This window comes from Podarcis gaigeae, assembly GCF_964106915.1.
Source record: "Podarcis gaigeae genome assembly, chromosome: 2".
NCBI lineage: Eukaryota > Metazoa > Chordata > Lepidosauria > Squamata > Lacertidae > Podarcis > Podarcis gaigeae.
Genome location: NC_139679.1, coordinates 34629893 through 34645691, shown reverse-complemented (window position 1 = coordinate 34645691; position 15799 = coordinate 34629893). Strand labels below are relative to the sequence as shown.

The window sequence follows — 15799 nt, the reverse complement described above, 5'->3', positions numbered from 1 at the left end:
TGTGTACGTAGCGCTTGAAGTACTTCAGAGTTGACCCTTTGATGATAGTCCTAGAGATTGCCTCCCCGAGATTTCAATTTAAGCATTTTGTCTTTGTATGGTTGAGGAACGCCTCCAAGCAGAGCACAGCGTGTGGGTCACTCTGCAGTAAGAAACCATGGGGAAATAACACACGGGGCACTTGAGTTAAACTGGAGCATTGGGGTGGCAGATGGGCAGAAGAAATTCGGAGAAGGAAATCAACATGTATAAAATGAGCAACCTCTTTGGATATGCATTTGGGAGAGTTAAAAAAAAAGTATGAAATGAGTCACAGATCCATTGTCAATTGAAATCAAAGCAGACATAGACAATGCATGGAGGGGGTGATCCATACATGGCAATTAGTTGATAATTGTAGAGAGATGCAGCACCACACTATACCTAGTGGTTTGGGAAAGGAAGAGGTATTTGACCACTTCTTGCTTGTTCTAATCGGTGGTTTTCTCAGTACTAAAACAGCCAGCCCTGGGCAATGCAAAGAGACAGGAAGTTGGCCCAAATGGCAGCGAAGTTTTTACTTTCAAATGCAGGGATGGGGACCTTTGGCCCTCCAGATGTTTCTGGGCTGCAACTCCCATCATTCCTGATGACTGGCCACCTGGCTGGGAGTCGGGAGTCCATCCAACAACATCTGACAAGCAACAGGTTCCCCAGCCTTAGTCTAACCTAAAGGATCATGTGCAGCCATGCTGCTATGCCATATACATGAAAATAGACAAATAGAGGGGGACCAATAATGGAGAGCATCTTGTTTCGCTGGTTACTGTGGTAATTTCCCTGGGACTCTCCTTAGCTCCCACAGCCAGGCTTCACCTGCATCAAAATATAGCCTCTTTCCCTCTCTCATACTTTTTTTCTGCAAGGATGATTACTTAATAGAAGCTATTTAGTTTCAATCAGGTTCAACTGACTTATTATGATGAGGAAATCTCCCTCCCCCCCCCCCTTTTGGGGGGATAATTCTGCAACCCAAGTTATAAATTCAGAACTGATCGCAAGGTCACTTCAAAGGCATGCTAAATTAACCATCTCTTAGGAGATAGCAAATTGTGTGTGAGAGAGACTGTCACACTCATTGTCCCTGCAGTCATAATGCACTTCCTTCCAGATGGGTAAGTGTGTGGAAAAGTGACTGTTTTAAGAAACATTCACCATCTTCATGGCTGGTAGGGCCCCTTTCATACTTCTGTGTGTCAATAGCAGTTAAATGCCACATGGAAAGCAGAGCTTCAAAACTCCCACCCCCCTTCCCTACTCTCTTGTTGTCCCCTGACCACCTGCTTTGTATAACATCTTGCCTGATGGAAGACTTTGCCACTACTTTTGGTCGGTCCTCACAAAGGCACTGCCCCAAAATGAATGTTGGGAGTTCTTTCTTAGGAGCTAGCATGACCGTCCCTGCTTTGTCTAAAAAGTGAGGAACTTTTCCTGGAGATGGTGGGCATCAGAAAGGATGGCCCATCTGGGGTAACTGCTGTCTGCTATGACTCTGGTCTGGTTGTTAATTATTTACGGCAGGAGTGGGGAAACTGGTCCTCTAGATCAGGGGTGAGGAACCTGTGGCTCTCCGGAAGCTGCTGAATTACAACTCCCATCATCCCAGGCCATTGGCTTGCTTACTGGGGCTGACGAGAGTCGTAGTTCTGCAATATCCAATGTGCCAAAGATCCTCACTCCTGCTCTTGATAGCGTTGGACATAGTAGCTATTGTGGTGTCCTCCAGAATAATAATAATAATAATAATAATAATAATAATAATAATCCACCCATCTGGCTGGGTTTCCCCAGCTACTCTGGGTGGCTTCCAACAAAATATTACCATACACTAATCCGTCAAACATTAAAAGCTTCCCTGCCCCTATGTGCACTGAGATAGCTCAATTGGTTTGAGCTTGGTGGTGATAACACCAGGGTCTCAGGTTCAGGCCCCATATGGGACAGCTATATATTCCTGAATTGCAGGAGTTTGGACTAGATTAGTGGTTTCCAATCAATGTGCTTTGGCACCCTGGGGTGCCTTGAATGATGGTCGGGGTGCCGCTGGCAGTACTGGCCTCTGTCCCTCTTTCCTTCCCTCCCTCCCCCTTCTGATGCCCTGTCTCGTCTCTGCCTCCCAAAGGCTTGCACAGCTGTTAGTTGCAGCAGCCCTGGCTACAAGGTCTGCAGGCAAATGGTGCCTCTGGGGCTGGTCAGGGGGTGCTGGGTGCCAGGAGCTGAGGCGGCCTTGGAGTAAGCAAGCAAGTGGGCGAGGTAGCCCAGCCAGCCAGTCCACCAGCCCTTGCTGTTGGGAATGGACAGACAAGTCCCAGGCCCCTGTGGGGCAGTGTGAGGAGGCACCTCTTTTGGGGGTAGGGGGGCAGCGCAGAGACTGGGGTGGCAACAGTGGCTGCCCAGAGGAGAGCACATTGATTGGAAACCCCAAGGAGAGGGGAGAGGAGGTTGAGGAAACACTCCACAAGGGAGGGTGTTTGAAAAGGAGTGAGATGCTGCCAGCTCTGCAAGCAAGGGGTGATGTAACTGGGTTTCTGAGCCCCACAGGCGTGCCGCAGAAAGAACGTAGTTGGTCAAGGAAGCCATTGACTCAAAAAGGTTGAAAACCTCTGGACTAGATGATCCAACTTGGCAGTTCTGTTATTCTATCTAGCTGCTCAGCTTGAAAAGAAGAGGGTTCTGGTTGAATGTAGAACATGGTCATAATAGACCTTTCACTCAGGGTCCTTTCCCAGTAGTAGTAGTAATAGTAGTAGGTGTAGTAGTAGTAGTAGTAGTAGTAGTAGTAGTAATTAATTATTTATTTATTTATACCTCACCCATCTGGCTGGGCTTCCCCAGCCACTCTGGGTGGCTTCCAACAAAATGTTAAAATACAGTAATGCATCAAACATTAAAAGCTTCCCTAAACATCCTAGTGATTTTTCCGATGGAAATTCTCTCATCCTTTTGGGAGAAACACCTAACAAATGCCTGCGGGAGGAAATTTCAGTCAAAGCTCCCTATGTGAAGGAGGATGCTCATACTCCTTCAGGTGAGGAGGGGTTTTGTTTTGTTTTTGTCAGAGATAGCTCAGCTTGGCATGTTAGAATCTACCAAGGTATTGCTAAACCAGTCAGACAGCTCTGCTGTCTCTTAAATTACTTTTACAAGCCTGCGCCTGCGAACCAACATGGGCAGCTGGGTGGGGATTGGGGGGAGAACAGCACAGCTTCTCAGTGCCTCAATGTGTCTGGAAGCTGGATGTGGGTGAGCCAATTAAACCGTTGAGTTCAGACATGAGGAAGACGGCATACTGAGCATTCTTTCTTTAAAGCAAAAGAAGCGGCCTTGACTAGCCCCATCCAGCTTGGGTGCTTTGCAAGCTGTGCAAACATAATGCAGAAGGGGGGTGGGAGGAACTTTGTGGGGAGGGCAAGTCACCTTTGTCCTTCTTGTCTTGAATGCATTTGCTGCCCCATGTCTCATACGCCGAATGGAGCAGGGTGCCTTTCTGCAGATCCACCTACAAGTTCTGCTGGGTACAGTCCATTTCACTTCCGAGAAGTTTGCCTTGTTGTGGAAGAGAACGCAGTTTGTTCTTGTTTAGGGAAAAAGAAAAGAAACACAACTAAAGAAAGAAGAAGCTTGCTCTCATAATGGAAAGGGAGAAATGCATACTTGCCAGAGAAAAAAATGGATTGAGGAACAATAGAAATGTTCTTGAAATGGATGGTTGTTACTGTGGGGGAGCAAACAGTTATATTTATATAGATATATTCTTTTTTAAAGGACTAATGTGGTTTTGTGGAGAAGCACCTGTATTTTAACCCACAACGAAAGCAGATTAAAACAACAACAACCATAGGGAAGGAGGACTGGAGGGGGGGGGGATTGTTTTTGCCTGCTAATAGTTATCTAAAATCAGCTAAGCTTAATCATTCTGTCTGAACTCAGCTGCTGAGTGCCAATAGGACCGTAGCCAGAATTATGGAGCCAAGAAGAAACAAGAGGGGAGGAATACACAGTCTGGGGCACTCCCAAGGTTTGCAGAAGTAGGAAAACGTTTAGGAAGAGAGAGAGAGAGAGAGCACATGGGGTCAAAAAATGGCGGCAGTGTGGACTGAGCATGCTCGGTGTCCACAGAATGCTGAGTTCTTGTTGGGGAGGGGAGGAAAACTGGGGGAGGCAGAATGGAATGGAGAGAAGAATTCCAATCAATGAAAAACTGTAGAGCAGGGAAGGAGGACTTGTGCCCTCCCAAGTTGGGCTCCCAAGTCCGGTCAACTCAACCAGCACGATCAGCGATCAGTTGCAGTGGTAGTACAGTGGTACCTTGGGTTACATACGCTTCGGGTTACATATGCTTCAGGTTACAGACTCCGCTAACCCAGAAATAGTACCTTGGGTTAAGAACTTTGCTTCAGGATGAGAACAGAAATCGTGCTCCGACAGCGGGAGGCCCCATTAGCTAAAGTGGTTACGTTTCAGGTTAAGAACGGACCTCCAGAACGAATTAAGTTCTTAACCTGAGGCACCACTGTAGTAGTTCCAACAACATCTGGAGGGTCACAGGTTCCTATGCAGTCCTATGTCCATTCACATGGTTTTTATTCCTGTTAAACAAGGTGGGTCTTCCTTTGGAGTAAAACATATTTAGGGTGACAGAGGAGGTAGATTTTTTCTTTAGAATTGTAAATGTATGCCTCTTGCAAGATTCTGTGAATCTAATGTTTCTTTTGACACAAATCTGATTTACTATAAATATAGATGAACATGCCACAAATAGAGAAATGCGTTTGTTTATTTATTTGTTTTTGCTCTTACACCTCACCTTTCTTTCAAGGACACCAAGGTGGTGTATATGCCCCCCCCATCCCTGGTCTTTTTATCCTTGCACCAACCCTGTGAGGTAGGTTCAGCTGGGGGAAAGAGTAACACGTAAATCCATCTAGCTTCATAGCTGAGTGATGATCTGAATCCAGGTTTCCCTAGCTCTACTCTGAAATGACACTGCACCAGCTGTCTTTGTTACTATCTGTGTAACTATGGCCCGCATCTGCCATGTACATTTTGAGCAGTATTATACCGCTTTGAAACAGTCATGGCTTCTCCCAAAGAATCCCAGGAACTGGGAATTCACCTTAAAAAGGTAAAGCAACCCCTGACCATTAGGTCCAGTCGTGGCCGACTCTGGGGTTGCGGCGCTCATCTCGCTTTATTGGCCGAGGAGCCGGCGTACAGCTTCCGGGTCTGGGGAACCAGAGCAGCACACGGAAACACCGTTTACCTTACCTATTTATCTACTTGCACTTTGACGTGCTTTTGAACTGCTAGGTTGGCAGGAGCTGGGACTGAGCAATGGGAGCTCACCCCGTCGCAGGGATTCGAACCGCCGACCTTGTGATCGGCAAGTCCTAGGCTCTGTGGTTTAACCCACAGCGCCACCCGCGTCCCTATATTTACACAGCTACAATTCCCAGAGTTCCCTGGGAAGATGAATTGATGCATGTATGTACTCTTGTACATTAATTAAAAAGCTTGTCTCCTTTAGAAAATGGCAATGGTGCTGATAACTTTCATTTTTAATGCTGCATAGTAGCTTGGAGATGAACCTTGAAGTTAATTCTTCTTTTCCTCTTTTATTTTTATTCTGTGTGTGTGTGTGATTGAAACTGGAGAAGGGACGGCAGAAGAAGGCCCAGCTGCTTCAGAACGGGGAAGGGTCCAAGGATTTGGACAGCTCGGCAGGCCGCAGGGGCAGCTTGAGCCGGAAGCATGGGCGATGGAAGAGCCGTCCGGAGAACCCCGGAGTCCTAGTGGCCAAAGTGGTGAGAGCAGTTACGGGGAAGCACAAACCCGGGCGCCGGTTCCCCGTCTACTTGGACTCCTCGAGCCAAAGAAACCTGACAGAGCTCAGAGGGGACGCCCAGCTAGCCGTCTTCCAGCATGGGGACACGGGCAGCGTGGAAGGGGCGCCCCAGCCCACAGAGAACAACTTCACTCCCAAGTGTGAGATCGCCGGCAAGGACGCCTTGTCTGCGTTAGCCAGAGCCAGCAGCAAACAGTGCCAGCAGGAGATAGCCAACGTGGTGTGCCTCCACCAAGCCGGGAACCTTATGCCGCGCTCCGTACCCCGGCAGTGCCAGCTTTCAGGTGAGACCTGAATTCACCTTTGCAGCACAGTTTCCGCTTTGCAGAGAGGATGCTTCTTCAGTGCTATGTGGTTCTCTTGTCTCAGGATAGAGACATTTACCCTCTGCAGGCACCAACGCAGTCGCTGAGCAGACCATTGCCCCATAGATACGATGGAAGCAGCCTCCCACTGAGTGAGAGCATGGGTCTGTACACTCTGACTAGCAGCGGAACAAACCACAGGTCTTTCCCAACCTAGATTCTTGGAATCCTTTTTAGCTGGAGACAACTTGAGGCCTCCTGTGTGCAAATCAGCTGTCTTGCCACTGCACTATGGCCAAAGAGAGAAGTTGACAATCCCCTTAATTAAATGGGGCATGGGCCATGTAATTTGGGAAGGGCTGTACTAGATCAGGAGTGGAGCATCTGCTTTGCATTCAGAAGGTCCCAGGTTCGATCCCTGGCTGGTTTTTACCCAGACTTAGGTCTGATTTGCACACAGAAAAAGATGGTTGTGCTCTTTTTTTTTTTGCCTTCCTCTGTGCTGGGTTGCACATTTATTTCTGATATGTTGCAGCTGCAAGTTGGATGACAGTATAAATGTGCTGCTTTAGGTTATTCTTCCACCCTGTATTTCTGAGATCAGGGTAGGAATGCAGCTTTTCTTCTGACCTCAAGGTCATTTGGCCTCAGGAGCTTGTGCACTAGCTCCTCTTCTCTCCCCCTTCCTGCTCAGATAACCTTGAGTCCATCTGCAACCCCTTCTGATCTCTGCAGGGAAAGTCAGCCCCATTATCCAGTGGGATGAAAGCCGAATGCTCCACGCCTCTATGAGCAAGCCAGTTCGGATTGCCTACATGCTGGTCGTTCACGGGCGAGCCATCCGTCAGCTGAAGCGCTTCATCAAGGCTGTGTATCACCAGCAACATTTCTTCTACATCCATGTGGATAAGGTAAAGCAGGTGGCCTCCTGGCCTGTGCTAATGCAGCTTGGCACTAAGAGGAGAGAGGGAGGCGGGAGGAATGGGATAAACCAAGAGTCCACAGGTCTCCCTGCTAAGTCGCCTGGAGAAATTGTGTCTTGCCCTCTGCACAACGCTCCCTGCTGTACAGCCCAGAGACTGCCACCCCTTCCCCTGAGTTCTCTCTGGGCACTGTGAAATATTCTCTCCCTTGTCTTATCTCTGGCTTTACTGATAGGGAGACGTGTCACTCCTGCCTTCATTGAAGCCTGTTGCAAAAAAAAGAAGGGGGGAGGTTATTTATGTATGCCATTACTACAGCCCATGTTTTGTTAGCCCCAAAATGGAAAAGGAGTGAGGTCCCAACTAAAGAAGAATGGCAACTTAAGCTGATGGAATATGTGCAGCTTGCAGACTTAACATATAGAATAAGAGAACAAGAAGAACATACGTTTAGAGAAGATTGAAAAATGGTTCATTGAATGTATGGGGGGAGATTGTGTACACTTGAAAACGTTGGCAGCATTAAGATAAATTCAACAGTGTAAATAAGTTTTGATGGATGTAATAATGGAATACTGAATGTTTTGGTTTTTGTAAAATATGCAGGATTTATGATATGCAAAATGAACCATGGAAAGAGAAGAAGGGAAGTCATTGATATTTTAAGGATGTTTAAATGAGTATTCTAAATTGTAGAACAGAAATATAGTCCGTTGCAATAGTCCGTTGCAAGATCCCTTCCCTTAGGTCCCCTGGCACAAACAAAGGAAAATGTTAGAGGTGTGTGTAATCCTGAAGGGGCAAAAATCCTGCAAATGAAAGCAGACACCGTCACGTTTCTTCCAAAGTCCTCCCAGAATAGCAAGGTTTTGCACTACTCTGCATTTTTCAAAGAGCTCCTTCTAGGAAGGAAGGAACGGACCAAATGAAGCAACGCTCCTCCCCCTGGGACTCAAACTTGGTTCTGTCCCCTTTCAGCGCTCCACCTACCTGCACCGCGAAGTGGTGGAGTTGGCCCAGCACTATCCCAACATCCGGGTCACCCCTTGGCGCATGGTCACTATCTGGGGTGGCGCCAGCTTGCTGAAGATGTACCTGCGCAGCATGAAGGACTTGCTGGAGATGGCAGACTGGGCCTGGGACTACTTCATCAACTTGAGTGCCACAGACTACCCTACCAGGTTCGTTGTGGGGAGAGTGGGCGTGGGAGGAAGCAGAACAGGGAATTACCTGCAAGGTCAGCTGAGGCTTTGACTACTCAAACACCATGGCTTAGAGTTGGAGGCTCCTCACCTTCTATAGCCTCACCTGAGCAGTTGGTGGGAGAGAGTTTGCATGTTGGAAAATGGGAAAGAAGGCAAGCGGGATGCCACATCTTGAGGGAGGCAGGACAAGGCAAACACCCTTTTAATAAATTAGGGAGACTGAGTGAAGGAGACCCAGTAATGGGAATAGAGTAGGGTTTGGCTAGGATGCAGGGCAATTAACCCAGATTTTCAGATCTTGGCTGCTTCTGAAGGTTTCTGAAACGGAATCACTTCTCTGAGTGCTGGAGGTGTGAATTGTTGTGTTTGTGCAGAACAACTGTTGACTTCAAATGAGACATTGAGAACAGTGGAACTGCCACACTATACAGGGCCAGGAATATAGGGAGCTGCCTTGTACAGTGGTACCTCTGGTTGCATGCAGGATCCGTTCCGGAGCTCTGGTCGGATCTTGAGGTGTGCGTACCTGGAGGTGCCACTTCTGTGCATTTGCACGGTGCGGTTTAGCGCTTCTGCACATGCGCATGGTTCGTAGAGCACTTCTGTGCATGTGTGCACGGCGAAACCCAGAAAAATACTTCCGGGTTTGCCGCATACGTATGCCGAAGGATCCGTAACCAGAGGTGAACGTAAGTAGAGGTACCACTGTACTGACTATTGGTCCATTTAGTTCAGTATTACCTACATCTACTGGCAACGGCTCCCCAGGATTATAGGTGGGATCTCTACCTGCCTTGCCTGGAGATTCTAAGGATTGAACCTGAGACCTTCTGGTCCAGGGTCCCTCAGCTGCAGCGCCTAGCTTGTCTGGAAACAGTTTGTACCAGATGTTTTAAGAGCGAAAAAAATAAAAATTGGTGTAGCACCCCTGCTGTCATTTTTATACCAAGCGTTTGTTACTTGGCACATCTGGGTCTCTTGGGTTCGAGGCAGCAGCCCTTGCAAACTTTTCATGATTAACTTCTGCAACAAATTTAGGGGAAAGTGCTCCCCTTTGCGGCTCTTTTTATGATGGAGGAGAGACAGTCCATTAGTTCTTTTAACAATTCTGAATGTTATTTCCCCTATACTTGATTTAGACAGTAGCTGACCACAAATAATAACTCGGCTTTTTACTTTTGCATTGAGCCGCATTGGAGTTTCTGCTCTTCAAAGAATACCTTGAGAGCTTAAAAGCTGCCACTTTTTTATCCATTAACAAAGAGCCTGACAAGTCTCAAACTGCCTTCATCCTTTACTCTTAATCATTGCACCACTGAAGTGTGTGGGCTTCACCAGTTAGTTCTTTCCTCTTTTGCCCAGGCAGATTCATATTACTAGACAAAGGCTTTCCAAAATACACTGGATGGCTTCATCACTAAAACATAAGCGTTGCATTCTCTGTTCCTGCAGAAGCTGCATCGTATTTCCTGTCCTGCTGTTCTCTTTTTGAAAATTCATGTAGAATTATAGAGTTGAAAGGGACCCCAAGTGGGGGTGGGATGAGTGCAGGACTTTCTCCATGAGGGGAACTTGGAAAAACAGGGATTTTGATAATGTGGGAAGAAGCCAGACATATATTGTTGTGTGCAGTCTCTCTTCAGACAGATTCAGATAGGTTGGGGCAGCACTTGCCTTCATGATTTCCCCTCCCCACTTCATCGTACTATAATTGACTTATCTGAAAAGCCCTCTAGTCTTGCCACTGAACCCCTGCTTTGGTTGTTTTAATTCTTCCTTTGAATTGCTGCCACCTGCAGGACCAACGAGGAGCTGGTGACGTTCCTGTCGAAACACCGAGACAAGAATTTCCTGAAGTCTCATGGCCGAGATAATGCCAGGTAATTCCCTCGATTGAGAGACAGCATGGGGAGGAGGTTAAAAATGAACCATGAATGGGGTAGAGGTGGTGGTGAGAATGGGGGTTTGCCCAAAGGTTTGGAAAAGTTAAAGGAATCTTTATTGGGCCTTCTGCTGGAACAAAACTGCGTTCACCATGTTCCTGATCGCTGTCCTCCCACTGCTCCTATCACAACTCTAGCTGCAACCCAAAACAACGGAAATCCATTACAGTGCAAAGGTTGTAGATAAGATGTTTCTGCTGTAAGTGAATAATCTGAACACTTCTCATAGTCTTCTCCTCAGTTTATCTTTGTGTGGTTTTTTTGGCAACTCTGCTGCCAGTTTCATTTGCTGCTGCCTGACTGCTGCCTAAGAGGCTCCTCCTATACCTTGAAGGGAAAGTGTTGGCAGAATCATGGTAGCTGTGGAAGCCTCTTTCCAGAACAGGAGTGACTGTTCTGCAACTTTCCAGCTGTTGAACTCCAGTTCCCATCAGCCCCAGCCAGCATTATCATTGTTGTTGTTATTCGTTTAATTTCTATACTGCTGTATATTTTTAAAGAAAAAGCCTCAAAGCGGCTTGCAACACATTAAAACAGCTGAATAAAACAATCCAGAAGAAAACATTGCTGAAGAAAGTCAAATACAGTCATTCCTTGGAAGTTGAACAGAATCCATCCCGGAAGTCTGTTTGACTTCCAAAACGTTCGGAAACCAAAGCACGTTTTCGGATTGGCTGCATGAAGCTCCTGCAGCCAATTAGAAGCCCCATTGGCCGTTCGGCTTAAAAAATTGTTCGCAAACCGGAACACGTACTTCCGGGTTTGCGGCATTCAGGAGCCAAAACGCCCAAGAACCAAGCTGTTCGAAAACCAAGATACGGCTGTATAAAGTATACATTCCAAGCAATGTATTTTAACAGGAAACTAAATTACTGTCATAAAAGATTTCAAAATATGAAAAGATTTCAGAATAAAACATGGCAAAGAAGGTCAGCTACAGAATGTGCATTTAATGCAGCAAAGTAAACAACAAAATCTTAAACATTTCCAAAGAAAGCTTTACTAAAAGAAGTCAAATATTAAAATGTGCATTAAAAACAGCATAACTGAGAATGGAATAAAATATAAGCATCGGGCATATCTGCTGCCGTTGCTGCCAATCCTGCCAATGGTGGTTCATGGTGGGTGGAAGCTCAGGTTCAATGGCTTGTGTTTACATTGAGAGGTAGGCCAGAGCTTGAGCAAGGGTCAAGGGAGGCTGGAGTTGTAGTCCCAGTAACCAGGTCCCCCACCAATGATCTAGTACAGTTGAAAACCAGTGTGCCATGGCACCCTGTGGTGCCTTGAATGGTGGTCAGAGGTGCTGCAGGCAACACCGGCCTCTGTCCCTCTTTCATTCCCTCCCTTTCTCTGATGCCTTCTCATGTCTCTGCCTCCCAAAGTCTTGCCTAGCTGTTTGTTGCAGCAGCCCTGGCGACAAGCTCTCCAAGCGAATGGTGCCTCTTGGGCTAACCATGGGGTGCTTCCCAGACCTCTGTGGGGCAGTGTGAAGAGGCACCTCTCTTTGAGGCAGGGGGGCAGCTCAGAGACCAGGGGCAGCTGCCCAGAGGACTCCCAAGGAGAGGGAAGAAGAGAAGAACACTCCACAAGGGAGGGTGTTCGAAAAAGGGTAAAGGGCTGCTGGTTCTGCAGGCAAGGGGCGACATAATTGGGCGCCTGAGCCCCACAGGGGTGCCAAAGAAAGTATGTAGTTGGTCAAGGGAGCCGTGGATCCCAAAAGGTTGAAAACCTCTGGTATAGTATAGTAGATGACCAGCCAGGCTGATGTCTCTCCAGAAAACCAAAGAGGCTGTTACTTGATGAAAAGCGCTGCTAGTGATGAATTAAGCAAAGCAAATGTAATTATGCAGAATGTTTGGAGTTTCCTGGCTGTGGAACCCGGAGTTAAGAGTATAGCATTCTACAGAACCCTTCTTGCTCTGATCTTAATGCAGAAAACTCCACGTTGCTTTCTAGTGAATCTGAGGCATTCATCCCTGCACAGGTTCATCAAGAAGCAGGGCCTAGACAGACTTTTCCATGAATGCGACTCTCACATGTGGCGGCTGGGCGAACGGCAGATCCCAGAGGGCATCGTGGTGGACGGCGGCTCGGATTGGTTCGCCCTCACTCGAAGCTTTGTGGAATACGTGGTCTATACCAGTGACCGGCTGGTCTCCCAGCTACGGCAGTTCTACACCTACACGCTTCTCCCAGCGGAGGTGGGTTGGCTGGCATCTCCAATCGTGTTCCTCCCCAGTTAGTTTGGTGTTGAGGGGGGTTGCCATGTTGCTCACTGTGGTTCTTCTTCCTCCTTCCTTCCCTCTTCTCTCTCTCTCTGTTTACAGTCCTTCTTCCACACTGTCCTGGAGAACAGCCACGCCTGTGAGACCCTTGTAGACAACAACCTCCGGGTGACAAACTGGAACCGCAAGCTGGGCTGCAAATGCCAGTATAAACACATAGTGGACTGGTGCGGCTGCTCCCCAAATGACTTCAAGCCACAGGACTTCCTGCGGCTACAGGTGCCCCAAGCGTTCCCCCTTTTCTCCCTCCCTCCCTCCCTCCCTCCCTCTCTTTCTCCTGCAATTAGGTTTCACTCCTGCTCTCAAGAGTTGATTTGTCTCACCCTCTTCTGGGATGCGGGTGGTGCTGTGGGTTAAACCACAGAGCCTAGGACTTGCCAATCAAGAAGGTTGCCGGTTCGAATCCCCGTGACAGGGTGAGCACCCGTTGCTCGGTCCCTGCTCCTGCCAACCTAGCAGTTCGAAAGCATATCAAAAGTGCAAGTAGATAAATAGGTACTGCTCTGGCGGGAAGGTAAACTGCGTTTCCGTGCGCTGCTCTGGTTCGCCAGAAGCAGCTTAGTCATGCTGGCCACATGACCCGGAAGCTGTACGCCGGCTCCCTTGGCCAATAAAGCGAGATGAGCGCTGCAACCCCAGAGTCGGCCACGACTGGACCTAATGGTCAGGGGTCCCTTTACCTTTACCTTTTATTCCTCTTCTGCAGTAATCAAAGTAACTCAGCTTCTCTCCCATCCATGGGCTTCATTGTACTGGTTGCTCTGAATTAGTACTGCTAAAGTGGTGCTGCTTACTGCCACTGTTGTATCGGGTGCTATAGAGAGGACACAGCTCTCATCTAGAGTGCTTGTAGCAGCACTGCGGTCCTAACTTGGCTGACCACACCCCTCCAGTTGGCCTGTGAACGGTGTTAGAAACTCAGATATATAAGCTAGGTGCCAAATGGCTCCTTTAACCAAGGTTACAGTCACCAAAACAGAGTGCAGAGTTGCCATTTGGGGGGCCCAGGCGGCTGGAAAGTCATATTTTTCAATATGAGTTTTTGGTTCCTAAAATTCGTTCTGACTGTGCAGATAAAATATAATGGACAAAATTCTGCAGGATCTGTTGCTAGTGTGTGAAAACAATCCAAGATCCAAGGAACCTAAGATATTCACCTCCATATGATGGAGACCTCAGGCATTATCCTGGCACCTGGGCATCTTCACTTGGTCAGAAGTGACCAATAGCCAGGTGCAAAATGCGCCTGGCTAATTTCAAATGCTGCATGCGAGCCCCTTTCTAGCACCCCTTTTTGCCTCTGGCCCTGCCTACCATTGGAATGCAATCTCTGGAGCCAAGACTGACAGCGAGTGGTGAAGAGAGCATCTAATTGCAATGGGAAGGTGAAACTTTGGGTGGCTTGGTTTTTTAAAAGTGAAAAAGGAAAGGGGCTGAATTGTGGAGGGTTGCTGATGCTCCTGTTGAGTGTCTCAAAAACAGACCCTGCAAGTTTGGCTCCCTTCTGATGGGCCTGTTCAGAGCCTACGAGCCGAACTGGTGCAGCAGCAGCGACCTGAATAAGCAGAGTGAAAAGTGAGGTCGTAGGGTTAACAGTGGCTTCGGGGTTGTGCCTCCTGGCTGAAAATGTTAATTGAAGTCAGTTTCTATAGCTGTTTTACAAGGACTGCTTTCTGGTAGGACCCTGGCACTTGCGGTCTTTGCGGTTAACGGATTCAAGCGGGAGTTAGGACCTCGTAGGTGTACCTACTGACCTAAATCTCTGAAGGCTCAGATCCAGATGCAGTCTTGGGTTGTGCAGCAACAGCAGCACATTGAAGACTGACTCCCCACCACCTCTTTAAAAGGGCTTCTTAAACATTTTGCCCAATCACCCCCTCTTCAAAAAAAAAAAAGACAGGATTCTGCAACCAGGCAGGGTTCCTAGAAACCCAAATTGTAACAGTGATGGGGTACAGATATATGCATTTTTTATTCACTTCCACCTTTCACATGGTATCTTTGTGTGTGGGTCAAGTAAAGGAGATTTATTCGGTTAGATTTCCTCCGCTTCTCCCCCCCCCCACTGTCCTCTCCTCGTAGTCTTATTTCTAGCATCTGCACATTGCAGATTTGAGCCTGAATCATGTTGTAAAACACACCCCCTCCTCCTCCCAATGTCTGTGTGTCTTTTCAGCAAATCTCCAGACCCACCTTCTTTGCCAGGAAGTTCGAATCCACGATCAACCAGGAGGTGTTGGAGATCTTGGACTCGCATCTCTACGGTAACTACCCACCTAACACACCAGCCCTCAAGGCCTATTGGGAGAGTGTCTATGACCGCGTGGATGGGCTGAGCGGGCTCAGCGACGTCACCCTGACTGTGTACACATCCTTCTCCAGGCTGGGGCTGCGGAAAGTGACATCTGCGCAGGCACAGAAAGAGGAGAAGCTTTGCAGGTAATTCGGGCCGATTGACTAATAATAATAATAATAATAGGGAGTTACATTCTGTGGCCAGTTAGGAGAGCTTTTGTCTGCAGATTCTTGGGCCACCTTCTTCTTGGCTTGACCCTCTGCTCCCACAGCAGCGTGTGGCACTCTGTGCCTTTGGAGGTGGGCCAAACATCAACGGCAGTATGCCTCTGAAGGCCAGTTGTTGGGAATTGCAAGTGGGGAGCGTGCCTGCTTGGGCTAGAGTCACTATAAGAATAGGTTGCTGGACTAGATAGCAGGAGCAAGCAGGAAACCCGAAGGTTCAAGCCCTGGTATCTCCTTTCAAAAGGTCCTCAGGGTAGTATTGTCAGTTTGCATTTACAGAAAGTATTGATCTGATGTGCAGAGATATTTCCTATTCTGCTTAATTCAGGAGGGTTCTGGAAGCTTCTCTGTGTGAAAGAAGCAAGCAGAAGGTTCCTGGTGTTTGAATCATAGAATCATAGAGTTGGAAGAGACCACAAGGGCCATCGAGTCCAACCCCCTGCCAAGCAGGAAACACCATCAGAGCACTCCTGACATATGGTTGTCAAGCCTCTGCTTAAAGACCTCCAAAGAAGGAGACTTCAGCACACTCCTTGGCAGCAAATTCCACTGTCGAACAGCTCTTACTGTCAGGAAGTTCTTCCTAATGTTTAGGTGGAATCTTCTTTCTTGTAGTTTGGAACCATTGCTCCGTGTCCGCTTCTCTGGAGCAGCAGAAACCAACCTTTCTCCCTCCTCTATGTGACATCCTTTTATATATTTGAACATGGCTATCATATAACCCCTTAACCTTC

General features: G+C 47.7%; 2 protein-coding genes across 5 annotated transcripts in view; both read left to right on the top strand.

Annotated features, from left to right (window-relative positions):
• The window catches only part of LOC310839423 (uncharacterized protein), a 137771-nt gene that overhangs the window by 52132 nt on the left and 69840 nt on the right, over positions 1–15799 (top strand). The gene's annotated exons all lie outside the window — the stretch shown is intronic.
• Positions 1–15799, top strand: part of XYLT2 (xylosyltransferase 2) — a 35353-nt gene that overhangs the window by 10693 nt on the left and 8861 nt on the right. For 2 of the 4 annotated variants that reach the window (XM_083727966.1, XM_083727964.1), the window contains exons 2-8: positions 5697–6168; positions 6925–7100; positions 8091–8293; positions 10117–10197; positions 12245–12461; positions 12588–12764; positions 14722–14984. In XM_083727966.1, coding sequence (XP_083584092.1) covers positions 5697–6168; positions 6925–7100; positions 8091–8293; positions 10117–10197; positions 12245–12461; positions 12588–12764; positions 14722–14984 — 1589 coding nt within the window. Of the gene's footprint in view, positions 1–5693; positions 6169–6924; positions 7101–8090; positions 8294–10116; positions 10198–12244; positions 12462–12587; positions 12765–14721; positions 14985–15799 lie in introns of all 4 variants that reach the window. The other 2 variants (XM_083727965.1, XM_083727963.1) reach the window with 1 other exon arrangement.